Source organism: Equus quagga, chromosome 1 (genome assembly GCF_021613505.1).
Source record: "Equus quagga isolate Etosha38 chromosome 1, UCLA_HA_Equagga_1.0, whole genome shotgun sequence".
NCBI classification, from domain to species: domain Eukaryota; kingdom Metazoa; phylum Chordata; class Mammalia; order Perissodactyla; family Equidae; genus Equus; species Equus quagga.
In genome coordinates this window covers 166,210,788-166,236,896 of record NC_060267.1, presented here as the reverse complement: position 1 = coordinate 166,236,896, position 26,109 = coordinate 166,210,788, and the positions used below count along the sequence as shown (strand labels likewise).

The 26,109-nt window shown below is 39.8% G+C and overlaps 1 protein-coding gene across 1 annotated transcript in view; it reads left to right on the top strand.

Annotated features, from left to right (window-relative positions):
* The first annotated feature begins 1,846 nt into the window (after nt 1-1,846).
* The window catches only part of MRPL3 (mitochondrial ribosomal protein L3), a 39,850-nt gene continuing 15,587 nt past the window's right edge, over nt 1,847-26,109 (top strand). Inside the window, exons 1-6 of the mRNA XM_046678715.1 lie at nt 1,847-2,111; nt 3,150-3,334; nt 4,367-4,458; nt 6,732-6,830; nt 15,328-15,427; nt 17,842-17,902. Coding sequence (XP_046534671.1) covers nt 2,020-2,111; nt 3,150-3,334; nt 4,367-4,458; nt 6,732-6,830; nt 15,328-15,427; nt 17,842-17,902 — 629 coding nt within the window. The 5' untranslated portion in view covers nt 1,847-2,019. The remainder of the gene's footprint in view (nt 2,112-3,149; nt 3,335-4,366; nt 4,459-6,731; nt 6,831-15,327; nt 15,428-17,841; nt 17,903-26,109) is intronic.

Here is a 26,109-nt window from a genome sequence, read left to right as displayed (position 1 = left end):
GTGCTTATTTCCTCCACTGTAAAATGGAGATAATTACAGAATTACTACATGGGGTTGTTATAAAGACTAAGTGAGAAAATATACTGAAGTAGTGAAAATGAATCCTGTTAGTAATCAGACTGCAGTGTTATAATGGAACACCAACGCAATGTTTCTAACCGACCATACCCAAAGGCCACACCACTGCTACACAATGAGTGACAGTTCCTTCTCTGAGAAATTTCTGCTCTTTTACCAACATAATCTCTAGTTTCACTTTGTTCTTCTTGCCTCCAGAACAAAATTATTGAGATGCCCAATTGCTGAACTATATTTGCTTCTTGGTAGCACCCATTCCAAAACAAGTCCCTACTTCCCTGATGACACCTTCAAATCACCCAGCCTAAGTCCAAATCTTATAACAAACCCCTCGTAACTCATTCGTATAGAGACATCCTCAGGCGTATGCTTTCTCTTGCTTCAGCAAGCTAATTAAACTCAACCTTGTTTGAGTTCAGGTGTGCTCCCGGTGGTCTTTGATGGGCTTCCACGATGTTGATCACATACTATAGCATACTATATGCACAAGAAATGCTAGCTATTGGCAGCAGTGGGCAAGTCTTTCTTTTTCCCTCATATTCTTGCATATAGCATATCTTAAGACATATTTGTTCAATGAAAGATCATTCTTAAGTAACTGGGAAGCCAGATAGCATGGCTAAGATGAGGAGATGTAATTTTTCCTCCCCTCCCAAAGTGTTATTTGGAAGTGTCCAGCAAATTGCAACAGCAATTGATGGAATGGAAGAGCAGGCAAAGCAAAGATTTTGAGCCTACTGAAGTCCAAGTAGTAACAGGGAACTGACCATTGCCTGGACCTTTTAAGCCAGGCTAGCTGGATCTCTAATAAAAAGAGGGTGTTGAAATAGCTAAACTTACAAGTTCTTATTTCCAAATTTCTGCGCATTTGACAAATAAGAAAACAGACTTTTGGAGTAGAAGAATGAATGCCCAAGCACACACATGGTGATTAGGCTGGGTCTGGAAACCAGGACAAGGGTTGGTTTGTACAAAAGGTGTATTAGCTAACTATTGCTGTGTCATAAATCACCCTAAAACTTAACTAGTAATCATTTATTCTCTTTGGCAATTTCTCCTGGTCAGAAATCCGTGAGATCTTTGGTGAGCTGGTTCAGGCTCAAGGTCTTTCATGAATTGCAGTCATTTGAAGGATTGCCTGGTACTGCAGGACTCACTTCATAGGTGGCTCACTCCTGGTTGGAAAGTTGGTTCCTCTTCACGTGGGCCTCTCTGCAGGCTTGTTTAAGTGTCTGCAGGACATGACCGCGGCTTTCCCCAAAGGGAGCAATCCAAGACACCAAAACAATAAAGTAATAATACCTTTTATGATGCAGCCCTGGAAGTCACACATCATCAGCTTGGCCATATTCTGTTAACACATGCCAGCCCGGTTTCAGTCCCAGCTCTGCCCATCTGCCAGATGTGCTATTTTGAACCAGCACCAAAATTCTGAGTTCCCGTCTTTATAATACAAAAATAACTTCCTATCAGGGCTGTTTTGAACATAACCCAATATAACAATATCAAGAACTGCTTAGTACAACGAGCTACCCCACAGCGGGTATTTAGAATTGATTTCGCTTCCCTAGGAAGCTTGTCCCTGGTTTGTCTCATTCTTCCAAAGTTTAAACTCCGAACATCCCTTTTTTCCAACCCCTGGAGAGACGAGTCAGTTTCCACCCTCCCTACCCTAACTCGGACCCAAAGTAGGACTATTTCGGGGACGGAACTCTAGTTCCGGGGGCTGACCTCGGTGCCCGGAGCGCATTGAGAAACGGACCGGAAGTGGCTCCAGCGGCGCGCTCCGTCTCTCTCAGTCCGGCAGGGCGTCCGCGGAGAGCCTGCGGGACGGCTCCTGGGACCCTACGGTGGACGCGTGGCGGCAGCGTGGGGACACCCTGAAAGCAGAGCGCCCGGGCGCCCGGAAGTGTAGCGCGCCGAGCCCTCCTTGACCACTCCATGCCGGGTTGGAGGCTGCTGGCTCAGGCCGGCGCCCATGTGCTGGGCCGCGGGGCGGACGGCCTGGGTGCTGCCTGGGGCTCGGGGCACAGGTGGGTGTAGGCGAGAGGCAGGGGGTGGGGAGGTCCCCTTAAAACCGCGGGCTGGAGCGTGGCCTGGCAGGCGAGGAGGCCGCCCCGGCTGGAGGAGGAAGGGAGACCTGAGGGACAGCACAGTGAGGGTCGTTACTCTAAGGAAGTGGCCTTTAAAGGGTTGGAGGGGTGATTATCTTGTTTTTAAGGCTTATGAGCCAGTGCTGGCAGCGAGTGCTACCGATAGCGGTAATACTATCTGCCAGTTATTGAGCGTTTCCTGTGTTCTGGATGCTCTGTTAGGTGTATTAGGCCCCTAAGCTCTTGTAGCCTCACATGAGAGAATAATCATCGGTTGTACAGATACTATCATTATTCCATACTGTCATTGTTCCATTTTGCTTAAACGGAGGCTTAGAGAGGAGAATTAATTCGCTCAAGGTCACCCAACTAATAAGTGCAAAATTAGGACTCTAACCTGCATCTTCCTGACTAAAAAGGATGACAGACTACAGAAAGCTTCGCTTTTTTCCGCCTAACCCTCTGCGCAAGAATTAGATGCTTCCTTCCTGACCTCCATCCTCTAAAGTCTTTCTTGGTGTGTTCAGCTGGTCGGTGGTCATGTCTTGTGTGGATCTTTTAAATTTGCTCACCTGGTTTTTTCACCCCCCTGAGCCTAGGCCATGTCATTGCGGGGAAGAGGTGAGCTGATCAGAGAAAGATCAGCTCCCACATTCCACTGCCTCCACTGGAGAGAAACTATTATGGTACAGGTTCAGATGGGTCAGTGGCTTCTCCTGTGTTTAGGTAGGGTTACTGTGTTAGAAATCTGTTTATCCCAGAAGAGAAGATGAAGAGCTTTTCCTCCAGGGTAACCATGGACAGTTAAAATGTCAGTCCCATTATTATCATAGGAAATGTCAGGGAAAAAAACTTGCACAGGATCCAAACTCTTTCCTAAGGCCCAGACTACATTTTTCAGTTCATGTGATCTCCCTTCCCTGCCTTAGATAGGGGAACTTTGGATTGCGGTTTGTTTTCTCATTTTTATTTTTACAGAACAGACATCTGGCTTTCGGTTAGAAGTCTCCATGGCAAGAGTGGTTCTTGGTGGGATGAGCATCTTTCTGAAGAAAATGTTCCGTTTGTTAAGCAGTTGGTCTCTGATGAAGATAAAGCCCAATTAGCAAGTAAAATGTGTCCTCTGAAAGATGAACCGTGGCCTACACATCCTTGGGAACCAGGTGGTGGTTTTGTATTTGATGAATTGTCTCCTAATTACTATGTGTCTGACACATTCAAAATATAGTGACTGCTTGATAAATTTATCATCTCTTGGATTTCTTTGTTATGTCTTAAGTGTGACTTTTTCGTTGTGGTTTGGTTGACAAGTTTATTTCCAGCATCCTAGTCTACTGTTAGTGAATCTCGGAAGGTAATCAAGACTTCCTCAAGAAGCTGTTTTGCAAGTGAAAGGAGAGTCATTCTGCATACGTTTTCTGTTTCCTTCAGATAAAAAAGATTATAAAATACATCAGGGAAGATAAGCTGGAAGAGTATGATGTAGACTGTCATGTGTCACAGACATTGTCAGTTGGGATGTTCTAGCACTCCGGGTTTGCCACCCATAACCCAGACTCAGCTCTTTGTGCCTCGTAGAATGCTATACCCATGTGTAGCACACCAAGAAGAGTAAGACCTTTCCAGTTGAGAGTGTGGTCTCTAGTTGGGGTTTATTGTGACAGTTGAATTGTAGAGTGGCCAGAAGTTCTTCTGGAACGACTTTATCAATTTATGCGACAAATCTAAATGTCATGTTGGAGGCCAACCTATTTTTAGCAACATGACCACTTGCATCATCCTTATAACCCCAGCTAACTTCTTAGAATTTGAGTGGTAGATGTTTTCTAATTAATGAGATTGGATATGAATTGATACTAGGACAGCAAAGCATAATGATGGATTTATTGTGCCCTCTATTAACACCATTGTTTTAAAACCAGAATATATCAGTTTACCTATTTTCTTTATTTTATACAATTTTCTTATATTTGTTTATTTTATAGAAACTTATTCAGTAGCAACATATTATGCCAGGCGTGGTTGAACTCACTTACATCCTGAGGGAACAGTTGTGTTTTACTCTGAGAATATACCACTATGTTTCTTGTCTGCCTGTTCCTTATATTGAAACCACAGTTTAGGAAATACTGTTGCATCAAGTTGGCTAATACTGAAAAAGCTTGTGTTAACATTGATTTGTTTTTCATTGCCAGGTTCCGCTAGAGTAGGCCTTATTGCCCTGAAGCTGGGCATGATGCCTTTATGGACCAAAGATGGTCAGAAGCATGTGGCCACCTTACTTCAGGTAAGAAAGAAACAGAAGGTGTAACGGGTCTGTATGTATGCTAAGATCTGTTTGTGTAAATGTGAACGGGCAATATTTGTATCCTGAAACATTTAACTGTGTGGTAAAGAATAGGATAATGTCAAGTAATAATACTGTTAAAGAACTTTGCTTTGATGGTTTCAGTGAATGTTCTCATGTTTACCTGAGTGGTGGCCTTCTTGATACAAGCATTGGGATAACTGGGGCAATGAATGAAAAAAGATTATAATCTAGCTTCCTACAGATCTACTAGTGTAATTCATAATCAGAAAAAAATCTCAGTCCCATCTCATTTTCATTTATGGAGTTCTTTCAATTCCAGCATTCAAACTCCAAAAGAATCAAATCAAACAATTTTGATTCTTTGCTAACTAAGAATATGGCATTCTCTTGTCTGGGGAAGCAGCATTTTGTCCTCTGAGATAAGGTAAACTAATGGTTAAGAATGTGGGTCCTGGGACCAGAATAGCTGACTTGAAATCCTACTTCTATCACTTCTGGCTGTGTTCCTTGGAGCACTGTGCCTCTTCTGTAAAAGATGTGGTTTTACTCTGTAAAAGAAATAATTATGACCTACCTCAAAAGGTTATTGTGAGAATTGCACAAGATGCTAAATGTCAAGCACTGAAAACTTAAAACAATGTTAAATGTCCAATAAATGTTAGCCGCTGTTGTCTTTATCATTATTATTATGGAAAGATCACTGATAAAGCCAGGAGTCCATCATTCCCCAAATCACTTTGGACGTCCCACTTCGTCTTTGAGGCCTAGTTTAGACAAGTGATTAGACAGATGACGGTAATTATGATGAGAGCTCATGCACAGAAGTGCTGAGAGTGCTCATAGACACAGGGGTCCAACAAGCCCTTAGTAAATTTTTATTTCCTCCGAATGATCAAGGAGAGTATTATAGTTTGTAGAATTCTGTGGAACTTTGGGAGCTTTCAGGAATGACTAGTGGGGTTGTAAATTGGCACACCTATTTCGGAAAACAGTTTAGCATTATTTGGTAAAGTTGAGATAGGTGACCCTGTAGTCTAGCAGTTCCATGTCTGAGTATTACTAGAAAACTTGACCAGGTGCACCAGGATAGCTGGGCAACCATTTTTATAGCAGTATTACCCTTAATACTCCAAAACTAGAAATAACCCAAGTGTCTATCAGTGAACAGTAGAATGGGTAAATAAATCCTGGTATTTTCACATATTGGAATGCTGGATAGCAATGAAAATGAATAGAATAGAGCTACATACAATAATATGGATGAACCTTACAAATATAATCTGGATTGAAAGAAGTAAGACTTGGAAGGGTACATATAGTCTGATTGCATTTATATGAATTTTAAAGTAGGCAACACTAAACTACGTTATTAAGCAATACTTGCAAAGATGGTACTTACGAAGAAAAATAAGTAAAATGTAAAAGAAAAAGAAAAGTTCAAGTGAGTGATTATCATAAATTTCAAGAGTAGTGGTTATTTCTTTTTTTGTTGTTTTTTTGAGGAAGATTAGCCCTGAGCTAACTACTGCCGATCTTCCTCTTTTTGCTGAGGAAGCCTGGCCCTGAGCTAACGTCCTTGCCCATCTTCCTCTACTTTATATGTGGGATGCCTACCACAGCATGGTGTGCCAAGTGGTGCCATGTCCGCACCCAGGATCCAAACCGGCAAAGCCCGGGCTGCTGAGAAGCTGAATGTGCGCACTTAATCGCTGCGCTACCGGCCCCCAGTAGTGGTTATTTCTAAGGCTGTGCTTCTCAACTTTAGTGTGCCTCAGAATCACCTGGAGGGCTTATAAAACAGAGGTTATGATTTAGTAGGTCTCAGCTGAGACCTGAGAACCTCCCCTGCATTTTCACCAAGTTCCCAGGTGATGCTGATGCTGCTTGTTTGGGGACCACACTTTGGGAGCCACTGCTCCAGGGGTTTAAAAAAAAGAGGTGGGAGGGAGTGATTGGGAAGAGACGCACAGGGGTTTTGGGGCTTCCACTTGACATGAGTAGTGGTAACATGCGTATTTCCTTTATAAATACTCCTTTTGTTGTATGTTTATGTTTTTTTCTTGATGTGTTATATTTGGCAGTTTTTTAAAGGTTATTTCTGTATTTTAAGATTGTGGTTAGTGTTAGATGGATGATGAGACAAGTAACTTTAGGGAATTCCTAACTGTCCTAGGACCTCAGTGAGGCTGATATTTAATGTTAAAATGTATCTTGGCACATACTTAGTTTTTTTTATGTTTGCTTTTTAGGTACAAGACTGTCATGTCCTGAAATATACACCAAAGGAAAACCATAATGGAAAAAGGGCAGCCCTGACCGTAGGAGGAAAAACTGTGTCACGTTTCCGCGTAAGGATGTATTTTCCTTCCTAGAATAATGCATTTCACTAGTTTCAGATCTGAATTCTTTAAGTTTTGAGGATATTCCATAGCCACAAACTTGTATTTGTTCATGAAGTAAATTGCGGATTTTGGGGGAGGCAGTCTTGTAAAGCCATTGAACCCTGGAGTCTGAGAGACTTTGAGTTTGTTCCAGTACTTCCCCTCACTATCTGAACAAGTAACTTTACCCTGTAAGCTGCAGTGTTTGCCTGTCTGTAAAATGGGCATAAAAATACTACTTACGTAAGAGATTTGTTATCAGGGTTACATGAGATTTTTCAAATGTGCCTGACATGTAACAGACACTCAATAGATGGTAGCTATTTGGTTATTTTGTTTTGTTTCATGTTTACTTTCACTTTGTTTCTAAATTATCTCAACACTTGACACCAACAGCATGTGAGGATTAATTTTGTATTTATCAGAAGGAACTTTCAGTACTTGGGAGAAAGCTGTATACAAAGCCACATCAGATTTGTTTTAAGTAAGGTATTTTTTCCCAAGTAGAATACCAATAGAATACTGAGTTCGTAGGTTAAATTTGAAAAATCTGCACAATTAGTATCTATTGGATGACTAAAACCAGAGAATATCTTTCCAATAATAGTGATGGTTCTCATTAATGGGTACTGAAACATCTTTAGGTTTACTAAAACATTGCTTATTGCTAAAGTAAACATTTTTCCATCATAAATACTTTATGAAATGAACATGGATGGAAATTAGGATATAACTTATACTGTGCAACTGGCAGGTGTTTATTGTGTGCCTTCTGTTTCCTTGTCATATTGAGCACTGAGATTACATGCTGGGTACATCAGCATTAAACCTTTTATATATATTATCTTATGTAACTTTTTCAGCCTCTGAGGCTAAAGAGGTTAAGTAACACTCAGGGCCACCCACTGGTAAGAGGTAGAGTGACAGTCAGACTCCAAAAGCCTTGCTTTCTTAGCTGTCTTGATAACCACCTTCTGGGAACTTATAGGCTAGTGGGGAAGATGGACAAATAAATCAGCCATCTCAGGACAGTATTATAAAGGCAACAAGCAGAGAAGAGGGGGTGGCCCATTTTGCTTAGGGAAATCCTAGGAGGTTTCACAGGGAGAAGCCCAGCAAGGAGAGTGAGTGTTAAAGGCATGCCAGAGGGAATGGTCTCTGCAGAAGCCGGGACCTGTGGAAGATTATGTGCTTGGGAAGAGAAGTGTGATGTGTCTGGATCTTAGTGTGCGGCTGTGAGGCCAGCGGGGGCAGGTGGTAAAGGTGCAGAAGGTGCACTTGTCACAGCAGAGTGCTAAGGAGTGTAGACTTCATCCTGTAGACTCTGAAGAGCTTTCAGCGTTCTTCAATTGGGACAGCAACACACTCAAATTGTTGTCTTGGTTAACTGATGTGAGAAAAATCCAGATACAGGGAGGACATTTGGAAGGTGGTTTCAAGCACTAGGGGGGAGTTGGTAAAAATCTTTTGAACCAAGGCACTTGCATTGGACTTGGAAGGGCCAGGGATTTGTAGAAGACTGAGTGAGTGTGAGTGTGCGGCGAGAGGACGCAGGCGTAGAGTGGTGTCTAACTAAGCACCTGGGGCGGTGCTGATGCTGTCACCTGGAACTGTGACCAGGAAAGGGAGGCTTTGGAGGAAAGATGTGTTTGACGTGTTCACAGAAAACTCAGGTGGAGTTGTCCTTAAATAGTGGGATATACTGATCAGTAAATTGGTGATGGTTGCAATCATGAGTTTTATAGTCTATTGGACTATAGGCCATTTAGGCCTGTCTTGTAAGTATTAGAGAAGTTAGCTATTCTTGCATATTATGGTAGTATAGTTCATTTATTTTTCCATAAGACTTTATAGGGATATCTGTCATGCTATTAACTCTTGACAGTTTGTTGACTAGTAATTTCAGGGTTCAAATAATTCCACAGTAATTAAAAGCACAATGAGATATTTATGGAAACGTTTTTTAAAATGTCAAAGTTTTGAATTTTTAAATGTGTAAATATGTGCCAGTTCTTCATGTGAATAATTCTTTGGTTTGATAGACACCACTGTTTTCTAATTGATTGTATTTCCTATTTTGTATTCTGACTAGCACCATCATCTTTATTTTATCAGTTTTGTAAATTCGTGACTTTACAGCCTTGATATTTGTAAATCAGGGATAATCCATTCTGCTCCAACAGATCAGTGAACGTCACTCCCTCAGAACTATGAGAGTGGAAAAACGGGTGGACATGGGGTCCAAGGAGCTGAGTTCTAATCCTGATTTCTGTCACTGGCTCCTTTGCTCTCCCTTTTTGAATATCCTTTTTCTTACCCCTGAAAACAGGGAATTGGACTTAATGATCTCTCAATTCTCTCCCGGTTCTAACAGTCTCACGTTAGTTTTCTAATATTTTAGTTTTCAACAAAAAACAAAAATTCCCCCCAAAATATGCTTTCCAGTTCAGTTTATTCTGTTTTACTTGGTGATGATATCTTATAGCTAAAATTTTATTAACGTAATACTAATAACTAAAATATTACTGAAATGATAGTAGTGACTTTCATACTTGAGCCTGTGGTCTACGTATTTTAAGTTTATCTCTTCAATGAATATACAGCACAGCAGGGTGATTGGGAGGCTGTATTCTTATGTCGTAGTGGGTTTTGACCCACTTCACGTACATACACTTTTAAAACCATTAAATCTCTAGTATGGGAAGTGCTATAGAGGCCCTTATTCTTCAAGATGTAAATTTTCTAGGTCGAGAGGACGTTTATTACAATATTAAGAAAAAACTTTGGAGGCCGGCCTGGTGGCGCAGTGGTTAAGCGCGCACGTTCTGCTTCGGTTTCCCGGGGTTCTCCGGTTCAGATCCCGGGTGCGGACATGGCACTGCTTAGCAAGCCATGCTGTGGTAGGCGTCCCACGTATAAAGTAGAGGAAGATGGTCACAGATGTTAGCTCAAGGCCAGTCTTCCTCAGCAAAAAGAGGAGGATTGGCAGCAGATGTTAGCTCAGGGCTAATCTTCCTCAAAAAAACAAAAAAGAAAAAGACTTTGTCTTTGAATGACCTTTCTTTGGAATGGGATGTGAAAATGAAGTTTTGGAGTTTTTTATGAATAAAGCATTTTGGTTCAGAAAGGAAAAAGATTTTTGAAACTAAACGTACACAGACTTCCTCTTGTTTGTTGTAATCCCCAGGGAAACTGCAAATTGATTATAGAGGGTTTAAAAAAAAAACTTGAGACCTATGAATATAAAATATCAAATAGAATTCTAAAATAAATGGATTAAATCAGTTTTATTTATAATAGTGGTAGAACTATTTTTTTTTTTAATCTGTAAAGAATTTATGCCTCCAAGAAATTAGACTATTTTGCTTTTGCTATTTTTGTACCTTATAAATAAAAACTGACGTGGTACATAGTGTTTTTGAATAAGGCAGTTAAGTAACCTTAAAAGTTGATTAAATCAATTCATCTTAGGAGCAGAGAAGCATTTTCATTGTGGGAAGGATAATTGCAGAGAACTTCGAAGAGGGGGAAAAAATGCAGCCTCATAAATGGGCTTATCCAAGTGTGACGCTGCTGTCAGTCTTTTAAATTGCCTTTTGAAATCATTTATTTGGACGTTTAAAAAAAAGCCACTTTTGCTGATTTCAACTCAGCTTGAGCATTTGGTTTTTCTTGTAACTGATAGCTAATTTTACAACATTTTGACTTTAAAAGAAAAAAACTAAAGTATTTAATTTCAGTGAAATTGGAAGATAATCAAGATACATGTATTACCTTTGTTCTTCTTATGTCTCAGTCTATAGTTACTTTACTACTTAGGTCAAGGTGTTTATCGTGTTTATTTTGCATTACTGAGAAAGTAAAGGATTTTCTCAGAAGCCTCCTGGCATACTTAAAAGCTGATATTAATAAAATAAGATGCTTTTTAAATCACCAGGTGGAATATGTGAATGTTAAAAATAAAATTGAAGGCTGTTCTAAAATTTAATAAATCTGAATATGACACATCAGGAAAATAATTTCAAGGAGCCACATTTTCAAATTACAATTTTTGTGTTTGCTTTTATTGTGGAAGAAGTGAGTTATTGAATATGAAAAGCAGGGGACTTGTCACCTACAACATGACTAATAATAATGTACAACTGAAATTTCACAAGGTTGTAAACTATTATAATCTCAATTAAAAAAAAACGGGACTTGTAAGAGTGGTGATGCATATTAGTCTCAGATTTCAGCATGTGGGAAGTGAAACCATAGAGAATGACTGGAATGAATTTATGTTGTCACTCTTTTGGAGGAAAGGATGGCTCATGAGGGAGCTTTATGAGGTACAAAACGATCTTACGTGAACATCCTAAGCAGAGCTTCTTAGCATTTGTTGGACAGTCCCACTGGAGGGCCCCAGGGAGATTTCCAGGGGATTGTGGGCTGATCCAAAAATTAAAGTTCTATGCTTACAGGCAGTGCCACCCAATTTCATGTCGACTAAAGGCAACCTACAAAGTAACTTATAAAGGGCACTAAGAGGTCCGGCCTGATGGTGCAGCACTTAAGTTTGCACGTTCTGCTTCTCGGCAACCCCGGGTTTGCCGGTTGGATCCCGGGTGCGGACATGGCACCACTTGGCAAAAGCCATGCTGTGGTAGGCGTCCCACGTATAAAGTAGAGGAAGATGGGCAGGATGTTAGCTCAGGACCAGTCTTCCTCAGCAAAAAGAGGAGGATTGGCAGTAGTTAGCTCAGGGCTAATCTTCCTCAAAAAAATAAATAATTAAAGGACACTAAGAATTAACATTTTAAACTGAAATTAGCAAATAGCTGAAGTTTGTTGGGTATTCAAATGCTGTATTCTACAGATTAGTCTCGCTGTGCAGATGCTCCATTGGAATTTAGGGGAAGGATGCTTTGTTACCAGAACATCATCAGTGTCATCTTCTGTTGGTTGGGCATTTTCAATTGCTGCTAATCTCGCTTTTTTTAAATTACAAATTACTATTGGTTTGGTTTTATAATAGTTTAGTTTCCTGTAGATTTGTTCATCCTCAGAGTTAGTTATGATGTTTATTTTAGGCCTACAATTTTGTAATAACTAGACTTAAAGACAGAGGCCACACACTGTCAGGCTACAGACACAGTGCTATGTCCCAGGAGCTGATGCAGCAGGAGGAGTGGAAAGGTGGGGTGACTTGGAGAGACAAACCAGGACTTCACACCCAGGTGCATGTCTGCCCTCCATCTTCCGTGTCTTTTCACCATTCATTTAGCTCACTTCTGCAGTGTCTGACCTGCCACTGTGCTTGCCACAAAAGTTAGAGACACAGCTGAATAAAATAGCCCTTCCTATCCAGGTGCTCACAGGCCAGCAGGCAGACAGACGTGTAATTTGATAAGTGTAAGGTAATGTTGAGTAATTGAGATACATGCAGGGCCTAGGGATGGCATAGACAAAGGAGCAGGCTGCTCTGGCAAGGCTGCCCAGGGAGGGATCCAGACAGGAAATATCACTGGAGTTGGGATCAGACATGTATTTAACATTTTTAAATGAGCTTTGGAGGTGCAGGATGGGGAGGAGATTACAGGGCAAGAGATCAGTGTAGGCAGACACAGGTAAGCATACATAGAGTGTCACGGCCCACTGGAAGCCTGCGGGTGCTTCATTTATGATTAGAGGGAAAGTTGAGGGAGGAAGAACCACAGGAAGATAGGTATACCTGTGTTGGTTATATTCTCATGAAAGAGGCCCTCTTCACATCAGGAAAGTACACATCACATGGTACAGCTTTTTAGGCGAGTCTATATCAAGAGTCTTAAGAATTAAAAAAAAAGGCTGAGGACATTATTGTAAGGAAGTAAGATGTCCATAAAGTTTTCTATTCAAGGCTGTTTTCTATTCAAAGATATTTACAATAGCAGAAAAAAGTCAGGGGTGGAGGGAAAGCAGACATTAGGACCTCCAGTAGCTGGGGATATAGCAGCAGCTAAAGTCCCTGCTTTCAAGAAGCTTACGTTTTGGTGGGATTTGCAGCAAGACAGGGAGGCTGTTACAATTGAAGATAAACAATAAAAAATGTATATTGTGACGGAGGGAGAAAAGTGCTTTGAAGAAGAATAAAGTAGATTGAGGGGATTATGAGTGACAGAAAGTGGTGCTATTTTAGATACAATAATCAATAAAAGTAAGTTGATACTTGGAAGGAGAGACCTGAATAAAGTGAGGGGGAACATCATGCAAAAATCTGGCAGAAAAGCATTTCAGGCATGGGAAACAGTATGTGCAAAGGGCCTGAGGCCAGTGTTTGATATGTTCTTGGACCAATAAGGAATGCATGGTACCTGAAGCAGAGTGAGCCAGGAGAAGACTAGTAGATGAGACCAGATTGTATAGAACCTCATAAACCATGGTAAGGACTTAGGACTTGATTCTGCCTGAAATGGAAGCCATTGTAGAGACATGATGTAGCTTGAGTTTTGAAAGAGTCATGTCTGCCTGTGAAGGGAGAACAGACCAGGGGGTCAGGAGTGTGGAAGCTTGGAGACCAATTAGGAGACTATTAACATAATCCAGGCAAAAGATGGTGGTTTGGGGTGGGGATGAGAAGTGGTTGGTGTGAGCTGTGTTTTTATATAGAGTCTACAGGAGTTGCTGGTGGATGGACATGGGAGATGAGAAGGAGAAAAGTCAAGGGTGACCATAAGATTTTTGGTCCAATCAACAGAGTGTTGCCATTTATTGAGATTTGGAAGACCAGAAGAGAGCAGGCTTGTGAGGGGGTATTGAGTTCAATTGTGGACATGTTAAACTTGAGTTGCTGCATGACGTCAAAGTGACATACTGAATTGGCAGTTGGACATGTGATTTCGTAGTTTGGAGTAGCATTTGGGATCGAAGAGGAGTCTGGTGTCATTAGCATATGAGAAAACTCAGAGTAGTGAGCGGAAACCAACTGAAAGTCTTTCAAGGACAGAGTGGTCACCTGTGCCAGGCATTGCTGATGGAGCCAATAAATGAGTATTGACCAGTGTATTTGACCACGTGGAGATTGTTGATGACCTTGACTAGGCACTTTCCATTAAATATTAGGGGCTGAGAGCGCCTGATTAAAGTGGTTTGGAGAAAATGCGAGGAGAGAAAATAGATTCAGCAAGTCTTTCAAGGAGCTTTGTTGTAAGGGGGCATAGGAAGATTAGCTGAAGGACACTACGTGGTCAAATTTTTTAAAAGTTTTAATGTATGAGTGTTGTGCCATCTTTGTATACCGATAGGAAAGTTCCCATAGAAAGGGGAAATTGATGATTCAGAAGACGGTGGCTACAGTTTCAGGAGTAAAGCCATTGAGTACGTGAGGGGGATGGGAATCAGCAGTACACGGTGAAGGATTTGGCTTTTAATAGAGCATGGGCAGTTCATGTGTCATTGGGATTCCTAGCCACAGTTTCACATCGGAATCATATGGTGTGCTTAAAAAACCGATAGCTGGAGGTCACCTTCAAGCAGTGAGGTTACAGTCTCCAAGCACAGGGCCCTAGCACTGGCATTTTCTAAGAGCTCCTCCTGTGCATTTCATGCATCCTGGAGTAGGGCGGGAGGATGGCGGTATGTAGGTACTGGTGCAGGCAGTTTGATTGATTTGGTGATGTGAGCTTGGGGAAGCGCTCTTGATTCTTCTATTTTGTCAGTGAAATAAGAACTAACGTGATCAGTTCAGGAGGGGAGGGAGGGGGAACAGTGCTGGAGGTTTTAAAAGAAGATATGACATGGTTGCCTTAGAAAGTGTGAGAGGGATTTAATAGTGAAATGTTGGGGCCGGCCCCATGGTTAAGTTCACGCACTCCGCTTCGGTGTCCCAGGGTTTCGCTGGTTCGGATCCTGGGCGTGGATGTGGCACTGCTCATAAGGTCATGCTGAGGTGGCGTCCCACATGCCACAACTAGAAGGACCCACAACTAAAATATACAACTATGTACTGGGGGGCCTTTGGGAAGAAAAAAGAAAATAAAATCTTTGGGGAAAAAAAAAATAGTGAAATGTAGTTTGGCCAGGCCACATTTGGGACTCATTTTGAAGTTTGTGGTTGTGCATTTGAATATGACCTATCATGTCTTTTTCCAGCTGCTTGGAAGCAGGTGCAGAGTAGACAAAGTTGGATTTCTCAGGATTGGGGTTCTTGATACTTAGCATCTCCAGTCAAAATTAAAATATGAGTACAACTCTGTTTCTTTTCCTACATAACAAAGATCTTCCCCCATGTACTGTACGTGAGCTACGCTATGCACATGGTTGGATCCTAAGTGTAATAAATTATAGATGAAAATCTCACCTCCCTTAGGGTGCTCTTTGTTCGTTAGGGGAACAGAATGCTTTTTGACTTGTTTTCTGGGTGTTAATAACTTGGCTTAGATCTCTATGCATTAACCTCCACCTTTAGTGTTGAATGTGTTACTTATGTGTGATGCTTTTCCTCTAGAAATCTACATCTATATTGGAATTTTACCAAGAACTTGGATTGCCGCCAAAACAGAAAGTTAAAATCTTTCACGTAACAGATAATGCTGTAATTAAGCCAGGTAATCTGAGGTCGGGGAGAGGAGGGAGGTAAAAATACCCAAATATGTGGTTTGTTTAACGTCAGCCCTTTCAGTAAAGCTGAATCCACAATACAAAGTCCCAAACGTTTATTTTTAAATATAAAACGGTTATCTGATTTAATCACTAGGGGCAAAAAAGTCTTTTTCTAAGTGGAAAGAACTGTAGAGAACTCTTTGTTTTCCATGAAAGAGGGAGGAACGCCTTTGTTTTTGATGTACAGAGAGTCACATTTGGAAAAGCCACTCCAAATAAATACAGTAACTTTTAAAATGTGAAGTTCACTGTTTGTAGGCTGGCATTTTATTAAGTGAAGAATAGCTAGACTCTGGCTGAGATAGAAGAATTTGAGAAAACATAGCCTGAGATGGGAAAATGACTGATGATAGCACCTTGATGTGAAATCCGAAAAGTAGTGTACCTAATCCATGGAATGTCAAGATGTAAGATTTGGCAATTCGATTGTATTGGTTCATGTAGTTAACAGCATTTTGATGTCTTTGAATTTCAGAAGTGCTCCCTGATCTCTTGAGAACTCGGATTCTAACAAGTAGATAGTAGAAGGATATTTTAAGATTTGGTATTTTAATATCTGAACTGAATTTCTTGAAGTAAAATACAGTTGTAATAGGCCTTATTAATTGGAGTGACAGAGGGTCAGCCTTGATATAAACTAGAATTAAAAGTATTTTTTTATTAATGTTATGATAGATTACAACCTTGTGAGATTTCAGTTGTACATTATTGTTAGTCATAGAATTAAAAGTATTTTTTGAAGTGCAAGTTTTGCAACTTTAAGGTAAAGTAAATGGAATTAAACTAAGGGTAAAAATTAAGTCCACATTAGCTTTTGCTGTAGCTTAAACCATATGAAATTGTTATTTTTGTGGGTGAAAAATGGTCAGATATCAGTTCAGATCATTCAGCCTGATAGAAATTTAGTCACTTTTAATCTTCCTTGTTTTTTCTTAATTCAAGGTTTTTCTCTGTCCATACAAATCCACGTTAGGTCCTCCCTTAAACGATACTGCCCTCTGAAATCCTATAGTACTTTACTCCCTGTTTTAAAAAACAAGTTAGCTTTTAATTACATTCTCTACTACATTGGTTCCAGCTTTTTATTAAAAAAGAGGTGTCCTATTTGACAATGTTAATGTTGATTCTTCACCTAGATAGTAAATTCTTGAGGTCGAGGCCCATGTCTTATAACTTTGTATTTCTTTTTTCTTTTTTATTTTTTTGAGGAAGATTAGCCCTGAGCTAACTACTGCCAATCCTCCTCTTTTTGCTGAGGAAGACTGGCTCTGAGCTAACATCCGTGCCCATCTTCCTTTACATTGTAAGTGTGATGCCTACCACAGCATGGCATCCCAAGCCGTGCCATGTCCACACCCTGGATGGAACCAGCGAACCCCAGGCCGCCAAAGCAGAACGTGCACACTTAACCGCTGTGCCACCGGTCCGGCCCCTAACTTTGTATTTCTAACTGTATATATTGTAAGTGCCCTATAAATGTTTGGAGATTAATTGCCAAATTTAATCCTCGTAAGTGTTAATTCCAAATTTTTATAAATAAATTGATATGCAGGGCTTTGACTTACAAAATTCCTTTAAATAACATATTTCCCAAGTACATTTAAAATAAGGTTTTATTTACATACAACTAGTTTTGGCAATGTTAGTGCTATATAAAATTAGGGGTATCCATAATGGCAGTTTTTTGCTATTCCAAATACCTGGGCACATGCTAGAATAACTATATTTTATTGAAACAGTGACCAGTCCATGAAAAATCTGGTATGTGTGGGCTTTACATGGATATCACACATCCCATAATCATTACCCAATACAATGGACCTGTGTTCAAGTAATTAAAGTTCCTATTTTTGAATAATTTATCTCCAAAGAGTATAAGTCTTGATTCAGCCCCAACATTTTTTGAGTCATTCTCTTATTTCTATTTTCCTTATATGAAATAGGAAATATATCTTAATTCAGTGTATTGTTATTCACTAAAATGACCAAGAATCATCAAACTCATGTATTTATCAGCAGGAGCACTGTGTTGTCACAGCAATTGCCCATTGCATCCAGCACCGTTGAGGGTTGGCCTCCAAAGGCACAAGCCTGTCAACCAGCCAGTCTTTGGCTCACACCAGCACTTTGTGCCTTCTACTGGGCACACTGTTCTTCAACCCACGTGCAGTCCATTAAAGCATGTTTGTTGAGCAATTTTATTATTTTATTGTTGATGTTTCTAAAAACTGCAGGAGAGAATCTTCTGTCATTTTTGAAAACTGATAGCTAGAAGGCTTCCTGTATGTAGTTTATGTTTTGTGGTGTTGTTTCTGGGATGATATATCTCCTATTGACTTTTTGTTTTCTTTTCATAAAGGCACACCTCTTTATGCTGCTCACTTTCGCCCAGGACAGTATGTGGATGTCACAGCCAAAACGTAGGTCTGCATAGCAGGTTCTGTTTTCCTTTTGTTTTCCTTAGATATTAAAAAATAACAGTGAGTGAAAGAAGTATAGTCTTTCAAGTCAGTGAATAAGGGAGAAGTAACCATTATTGTCATTCATGAGTCTAAGCTTTAGTGTCACTGTGTACCGGTTTTTAAATAGCACTGAGTTAGTTGTATGTGTAGAGTTCACATCAGGTTATAGCTTTTGAACTGAGTTTCTTGAAATGGGACAGAGAGAAAGGCCACATTACTCTAGTTCTTTGTGAGCTGGGCCCACTTTGAAGGCTACATACAGTTTGATGGTGAAATATACATGAGCAATGTCATAGAGTTCTTTTGAGATTATTGTGTAGTCTAGTAATTGGTGGGTTTTTCCAAATTCAAGGAAACAGTTAAATTAGAAACATTTTATACTGTTTGTGATAGTGGTGGTTGTGCTTAAGGTTCCCCTAAGGTAGCTATAAACATTTTTGTGACTGTTAGAAGCCCTATCAGAAGCTGAAGGAAGAAACAGTATTACACATTAGGCCTCTTCAGTAACATGACATTATCTCCCAGTACTAGATAAGTGAGACTTCTTCCATTGAAACAAAATATTTTTTTATACTTAAGGATTTAATTTGGTTGAAATCAACACTTAATTGTCACTCTAACAGAAATGCTGACTTTGAGTCATATTTAGACTGGGCAGTGTTATTTTGGGTACTGTAGTTTTTTCACATCTTACCATCTATTGGAGGGCTTAAGATAAGTTCAATACTGGCTAGATGATCTCCAGGAAACATTTAGATCTTACAGAAGTGGTTTTTCAATAATTAGTTGAGGTTACGTCACTATGGAATGAAGTAACTGAGCCCTTTATGTGTGTTTGTGTAGAAATTGGTCAGGGTAGGTTATTAGAATCCATATGACCTAAGCTAACCTAAATTCCAAATACCAGTTCTTGTCCATTCCTGTTTCTTGTTCTATCAACACAAATGATAATTTCACTTTTGTTATGTGCCTCAATTTTTTCCTTTTCATCATTTGACAAGATTTGCAACCTGTATTCCAGGAACATTCTGACTAGGAACCCTTTGAAAAATGAACAGTGGTCCACAGGTGCTCTGGGCTGGTCTTATGATCACAGTGACTGAGCCAAAGTAGCTTTTATCCAAGGAAACTAGATCAGTGCCAGCATTGGTTTCCTTAATGCACTCAGCTGGATGCATCTTCCTTTCCACGTTGTTATTGCCTACTTTTGGATATGGGCCATTGCAAACAGTTGCTCGGCGCTTCTGCCTTTGAACTAGCTAGAGATGGAGTGGGAGAGACTGGCAGTAGAATGGATCCCCCTTTTAGAGAGATTATGAAGCTCTCCTTGTTTTTCCCTGCTTCCTGATTGTTGCGGACTCATTCCTATTTCCTAAAATCACTAGTTTCTTGGTAACTTTGTTTGTTCTGCCTTCCCTTGTCAAGAACTCAAAATATTGGAGCTGTAAAGCTTTGGTTTGGTTAGTTGGGGGGATGTGTGATTTTACTTTTTAAATTTAAATTACATATAATAAAATACCTCACAGTAATTCTGTTAATCTACATACAGTTAATAGTTTGTGAATTCTGTTATGTAGTTTACAGGATAAATGAGTTATTCTGAGAACCCTGCAAAGTCAGAGGCCTTTGTTAGCAGATGCCTTGTGGCAGGATTTGTGACTAGCTTGGATTAGGGCCCAGCTTTTCAAATGCCTGTGTTCTGTAACCGCTTTCATTTCATATGCTACTGTTGGGTTTCCTTGGCTTCTTGAAAGTTATTTTTAAAACTTCAGCCACCTTCTTGTGAGTATAAAGTGAAAAAGGAAGTGTTTTTTGTTTTGTGTTTTATGATCATGTACCTAGAAAACAAGATTATGTAAAGCCATGTGCCAGCCTCAGGACTAGATAGCTGATAAGAGCTGCTGGGAGAATAATGAGCCCTGGGGTTTAAAGTAGTTGACGTTCAACTCTGGAGAAGGGAGCACCTTCATTTGAGAAGATCCTCTGTATTGTATGGACTGCAACATGGTATTCTGTTTGACTTTCATTGTATAACAGTAGAGAGAGGGGTTGTTTTAGCCCACACGTGTGTGCACTGTACTCTAGTGTGCTTAATCTTTACATGGTATTACCTGAGATCAGAATGAAATGGGGGGCTGGCCCCATGGCTGAGTGGTTAAGTTCATACTCTACTTGGGCTGCCCCGGGTTTCGTCAGTTCGGATCCTGGGCGTGGATGTGCCACCACTCATCAGGCCATGCTGAGGTGGTGCCCCATGTGGCACAACCAGAGGCACTCACAACTAGAATATACAACTATGTACTGGGGGACTTTGGGGAGAAGAAGAAAAAGAAAGAAAAAGAAGATTGGCAACAGATGTTAGCTCAGGTGCCAATCTAAAAAGAAAAAAGAATGCAATGGACTTTTTTGACCTTCCGATGACTATAGCTCTTGTAGCTGGCATGTTATTCTGCCTTCAGGATGCTTGTAAGTGCTTGAAACTATAGGGCTCTTTGTCCTTCTCATGTAGAGTTGTTTTGAATTCCTTCTGGCTTCAGCACTGGATCCTCAGCTGCATACAGTCCTAGTTGCTGCCGCCTCTTCTCTTTGCCGCTGACTTCCCTGGATTGTGTGTATGTGTGTGTGCGCACTTATAAGTATGCACACGTGCATTTGCTTGCTTTTCTTTTTCTTTCTAAAATTTTTCTATCTCCTTCCACTGATGCTTCTCACATTTTGGACAGTTTTCCCTGCTTGGAGTTTAACACATAGTTTAACTTCACAGCCAGTGAGAATGTTCTTTTCCTTGTCAACTATAAATGGAACCACACTCTTTTGGGAGTAGGCTCTCTGAGTCCTCTCAGCCCCTTACTGTGGCTCACTTACAGCCAGAGATTTACTACCTTGGCCTCCATTTCCAACCCCTGTTTTAAAATTTGGAAACTTTTGAGCTTCATCTTCTTGATTATTAATCCTGTTACGGTTGCAAACACTAGAGAAAAAGTTGTGCAGTGACATGGTTAGGTCAAATGGTGAAGGTGAAGTAGTTGAATGAGCTTCTTTCTGACTTGAATCTGGGCTTTAAAATTTAAATAAACAAACAAACTCCAGAAAACCAGGAACAAAATTACCTCAGGACTGCCACTGGCATGAATTCAAAGCTCAAGAGGACACCCGGAGGACACCCCACGCCCACTGTCACGGACGCATCACCACCGCCTGCGTCCTTCAAGTCCTTCGAGACAGATACCTGACATTTTCCCCTAAACAATGCAGAATGCATTTCTACAGTTTCCTCTTTGTTTATTCTTTTTTCACTCTTTCCTGATTTCTCTCCTTTTTTAAAAAAACTACAAGTTCTAACAAGCACCACTAGGATTCAACAAAAAACAATGAGCTAACCATACCATGCTGAGGATAGAATCAACAGTCAAACCTTATGTTTACAGCTGTTTCCTTCTCAAAATTGAGAAAGAAAGGGAAGACGTTAGACCCAAATCATCATCTATCAGAAGTTACAGTGCAATATAATCGCCATTACAGAACAAGAATATACACTTTAAAAGGGTATGGGGTGGGGAACACATCAATTTGCATGCTAGTCTTAAAATTTTATTTAGAATTAATTACATAAAACTGTCATATTTCAAAGACTAGGCTTTATTACCTATTAATAGCGTAATGAAACTGTTATATATTAGATGTAATGTTATGAGATCACCGTCGTATATGCAGTTTGTGGTTGACAGAACCGTCATCATTATGCAGCACGTGACTGTTAGTTACAGCATCTACCTCATAGCCATGTTGTGAAGATTGAGCTAATGCATGGAGAGCTCTTAGCTCAAGGCCTGGCACATCATAAATGCTCAGGAGTATTGGCTACTGTCACTATTGTTGATATTACTGCTTTTTAATTTGTTTCACATTTTAAAAGAAAAAAATCTATGTTCTCCTCATTAGGAATTCAATTGTGGTGTCTTCTAATACATGAAGTTATTACCTTCTTACTTTACACCGTCTTCCGTATAGCAACGCAGCAGCCTTGCCAAGCACTCTTGGTAATTTTAGGATTACATGCTACCTGCTCCATCTAGAATTTATAGAGTAATGAGGATGCCCTTCAAATAGCTTCATGTCTCTCTGATTTGCTGGATATTTTTATATTTTCGCTCTAATCTCTTTCTCAAGAGGCAGTATGACCTGGGTTGAAAGCATGGCCAGATGCTTCCATTTACCAGGGATTTGACCTTGGGCAAGTGGCTTAACTTCTCTGGATGTAGATTTCATTATCTTTAACACGAGGATATGGGCTAAATGGTTTCGAAGGTTCCTTTCAGTTCTAAAAATCTGTTTCCAAAAAATAATCCCTCAGTTTTCCAAGTGACATACCTCACTCTTATCTGTATTAATGAAGAAGTAACACATAAAAGTAGATTCATAGCACATGGCAATAGGGTTTTCTGATACATTGATGAAAGTGATATGGCTAAAGACCTTCAGAAAACTGTTATGTCCTTTCATGATATTGCAGAATTGATTATTTTAGCTTTCTCTTCTGAGAAGAGCAGACTGAACTCAGGAGAGCAGATGTGGTATTCTGGGTTTAGTAGGACAGCCAGGACGTGCTCCCTTTCATAAGAGGGTTCAGAGGAATCCCTGCACGTTCAGCTCTTTGTACTATTGAATGAACTAGATTTGACGTCAGAAAGCTATAAGCAGTGCACTCTTGCAGTCACTTGATAAATATGTTCCTACATATTGATGAGAAGTTTATAGTTTTTAGACAGAAACAGAATACCTACATTTCAGGTCATGCTGTCACAGACTCATCCTAGAGAGTAACACCTATAGATATTCTATGCCAGCTTTTAACTTTATGTGATGGAACACAAAGCAACTGGAAAATTCCACCATGACTTACTTATAGGATAAGGAAATGTACATTACATTACTGTACATCAAATAGGTTTAGACAATGATACTGAATTAGGTAGAAATTGACTCCCAAAGTTTATGTGGATCTTCAGTAGAGATGCTTTATCCCTGAAATGTGTGGAGATGAAAGGAGATAGATAACCTCTGGGTGAGTTTGTTGAAATGAGGAGAAGCTATAATTAAAGATTAAAATGTTTGTGCCATATTAGTCCATCATGAATTAAAAGCTAATCCTCGTGCAGTCAGTGTATTAGCTAATAGGGCCTTTTATATACATGTAATTTATTTTAATAAAAATTGTCCTTTTTTGTTAACTAGAGTTTGTTTTGTCTTGGTTTTTTATTTGAAATCATTTTGAGTGGTTTGAATCTAAAATATAGCAAAGTGATGTTAAGTTATATCCTACAAGAAATTCTTTTGATTGTTGGTTTGGACATTATGCTTTTATGTTCATCAGTACTTTCTGACAATTAAAGATTTTACCTTACTCTAATCTTTTCAGAGTGGTTCCATTTTGTAAAGAAGCCCAATCTTGGTTTTGGCAAGAAAGTGACATGAATCTCCATTTCCCTGTATTCGTACATAACGTTTAACCATAGAGAAGCTGATTTTAAACCAGTGATTTCTTCACTTTTCCACCCCCACCTTCATTTTTATTTATTAAATATCAAAATACAGCCTGATCTTGGGGTGTCCTTAGAGAAGTCAACAGACGTCTCTTCCATTTAGTACTCAGTCACTGGTTTTCTGAGAGATTATGTACAAGTCACTTAATCTTTTTACAACATAATCAGCTAATGAGAGGAGGTTAAAGCTTAATTCAGAAATGGTTCTGATTGAAAACCTCTACTTACAGTATAGATTTTGATTTTTTTAATAAAGAAAATGAAGTGCTTTGCAGCTGGTGCAACACTTGATGACAAACAATTTCAGCTCTTTTTTCGGTAATAGTAGAAAGATGGGCAATGCAGTAGGAAGGGCGTTTGAGGCAGAGGGAACAGAGAGTGGCTATATTTAGGGATTCATGGAAAAATCTGCTATGACTAGGATTTGTGGTGGGCAGTGTTTGAAAGGTAGGCTGGACCCAGTTATAAAAAGCATTATGTGCCCCAAACTAAAGAAGTTACTGGGAACCATTTAAGGTTGTGGTTTAGTTTGTCTGCTTGTTCGTGTTGCTCTTTTTTTTTTTCAAGCAGGAGACAGTTTGTGTGATAACATTATCATCTTGGGAATTTCACTCTGGTTGCATAGAGGAGGACAGCTTGAGAGAGAGATGTTCAGTTTCTGCTTCTGAAATATTCTAGTTCAATGGCTGAGGTACCTCTGATTGGCTATGGTTGGCACATCTGTGGAATGGGATGGTAGCGGAATTCTTGCCAGAGGGCAAGGTTTGTGGAACTCCAGCTTATTAGAGTTAGCTTCAGGGTCAGCAGACTTTTTCTCAAAGGGCCAGATAATAAATATTTCAGGTTTGCAAGTATTATGATCTCCATTGCAACTACTCACTTATGTCATTTTAGCTCTAAAGCAGCCGTAGGCAATAAATAAATGAATGTGTGTGGCTGCGTTCCAATAAAACTTTTATTTGCAAAAACAAGTGGCCAATAGAGGCCACAGTTTGCCAAACCCTGGTTTAAACCATAGTGAGAAAGAGGGTCAGAGGCAGGACTCTAAGACCATCTTTTCATGTAGCAGCAAAGAGAAAGGAACTTCTCAGAGAGTGTTAGGGAAGCAGGAAAATAGGAAGGAAATGATGATTGAGAGGTGAGGGAGAGTGGTTAAAAAGGAAGGATAGAGGACAACTCTTTCTATTTCAAAAGAGGCCATAGGAATTTGAAAACAAATTTGAACAGTATGAAGGAATTGCTCATTTTTTAAGATTGTGATAATGGTATTGTGGTTTTGTTCTTTAAAAGGATTCTTGTCTTTTAGAGATTGATATTGAAATATTTATGGATGAAATGACATGACATCTGGAATTTGTTTCAAAATAATCCATTGGAGTTTCAGGAGAGGGGAAGAAGTGAAACAAAATCGGCCTTGAGTAGATCATTGTTTGACCTTGGGTGATGGATACATAGGGATTCGTAGTACTAGTCTCTGCTTTTGAGTATGTTTTAAAACCTCTATAATAAAAAGTTATTTTAATAAAAGGCTTTTAGATTTGGGAATTAAGGCGTTAACCTCAGAGTGAGTTCCAGAGAACAACAGGAGAGAAAGATGGATTGCAGGTGGTGGATGAGAGAGGGAGAAGCAGTTGCTTCCCAAAAAGGAGGAGAAAGAGGGATACAGAGGAGAGGGAAGGTAGAAGAAGCCAGTGGCATGGAACTTAGTGTTTCGAACTTTGGAGGAAGTTCTCAGAGGACTCAGAATGGATGAACTCAAGAAGACTCCTCACCTCGTGGACCTTTGTTTTATCCCCATATACAAGTGTATCCAGAATCATGCAATCAAAGGCAGTTTCCCACAGAGTGGGGAAATACTGATGGGTTTATATTCAAACCTGTGTGTATGCTGTTAGACGTTTGGCCATCTGTCACAATATGTCAAGGGAATGAAATTCGCATAGTAGTAATCGCTAGAGATTTATAGAATGCACTTGGAAACATTAAATTGTCCATATTCTTCAGCAAGGTTCTTACTGTCATATTTTTAAGCCCTTCTTCCCCTTTTCTTAATACCATCTCAAACTTTTATAAAAGCATGTCCATTATACCACATTTGGAAACTATAGGACAAAATAAAGGAAACTAATCCTCTTTCTTCCTAAGACATAGCTATAGCCAATAAAAAATTGCTCTGACTCCTCTCAGGTGGGCACTAAGGCTGAATAATCCACAGTCCCTACCCTTCATGAATTTAAAGTATACTAAGGGGACATGGACCGAGAAACAAGGGCAATAAAGGCTCCTCAATTTAAATAGTCTGAGATTTTTGCTGAACTTTTGGTTTAACAAGTATAAATGCTCTAAGTAAAACACCTTTTTTGTGCTTTCCGAATTTTCAGATATGTGTCACTAAATTTGGAACTTCTAACATTGTGTTCTTTCTGATTGGGATTTTCCTTTATTTGATTTTTTTCTGCTGTCATTAACTAAAAACAACAGCAGAAAAGGCATGGGGGAGAAAGCATGTGTGTTATGTGTTGTGTATCATTTTTAGTAAAATGAGGATTTTGTTTTGTGTGACCCGTGAAAAGCTTACATTTGAAATGTGCCTGGGTAGGCTAAGGATAGATCAGTGCAGTT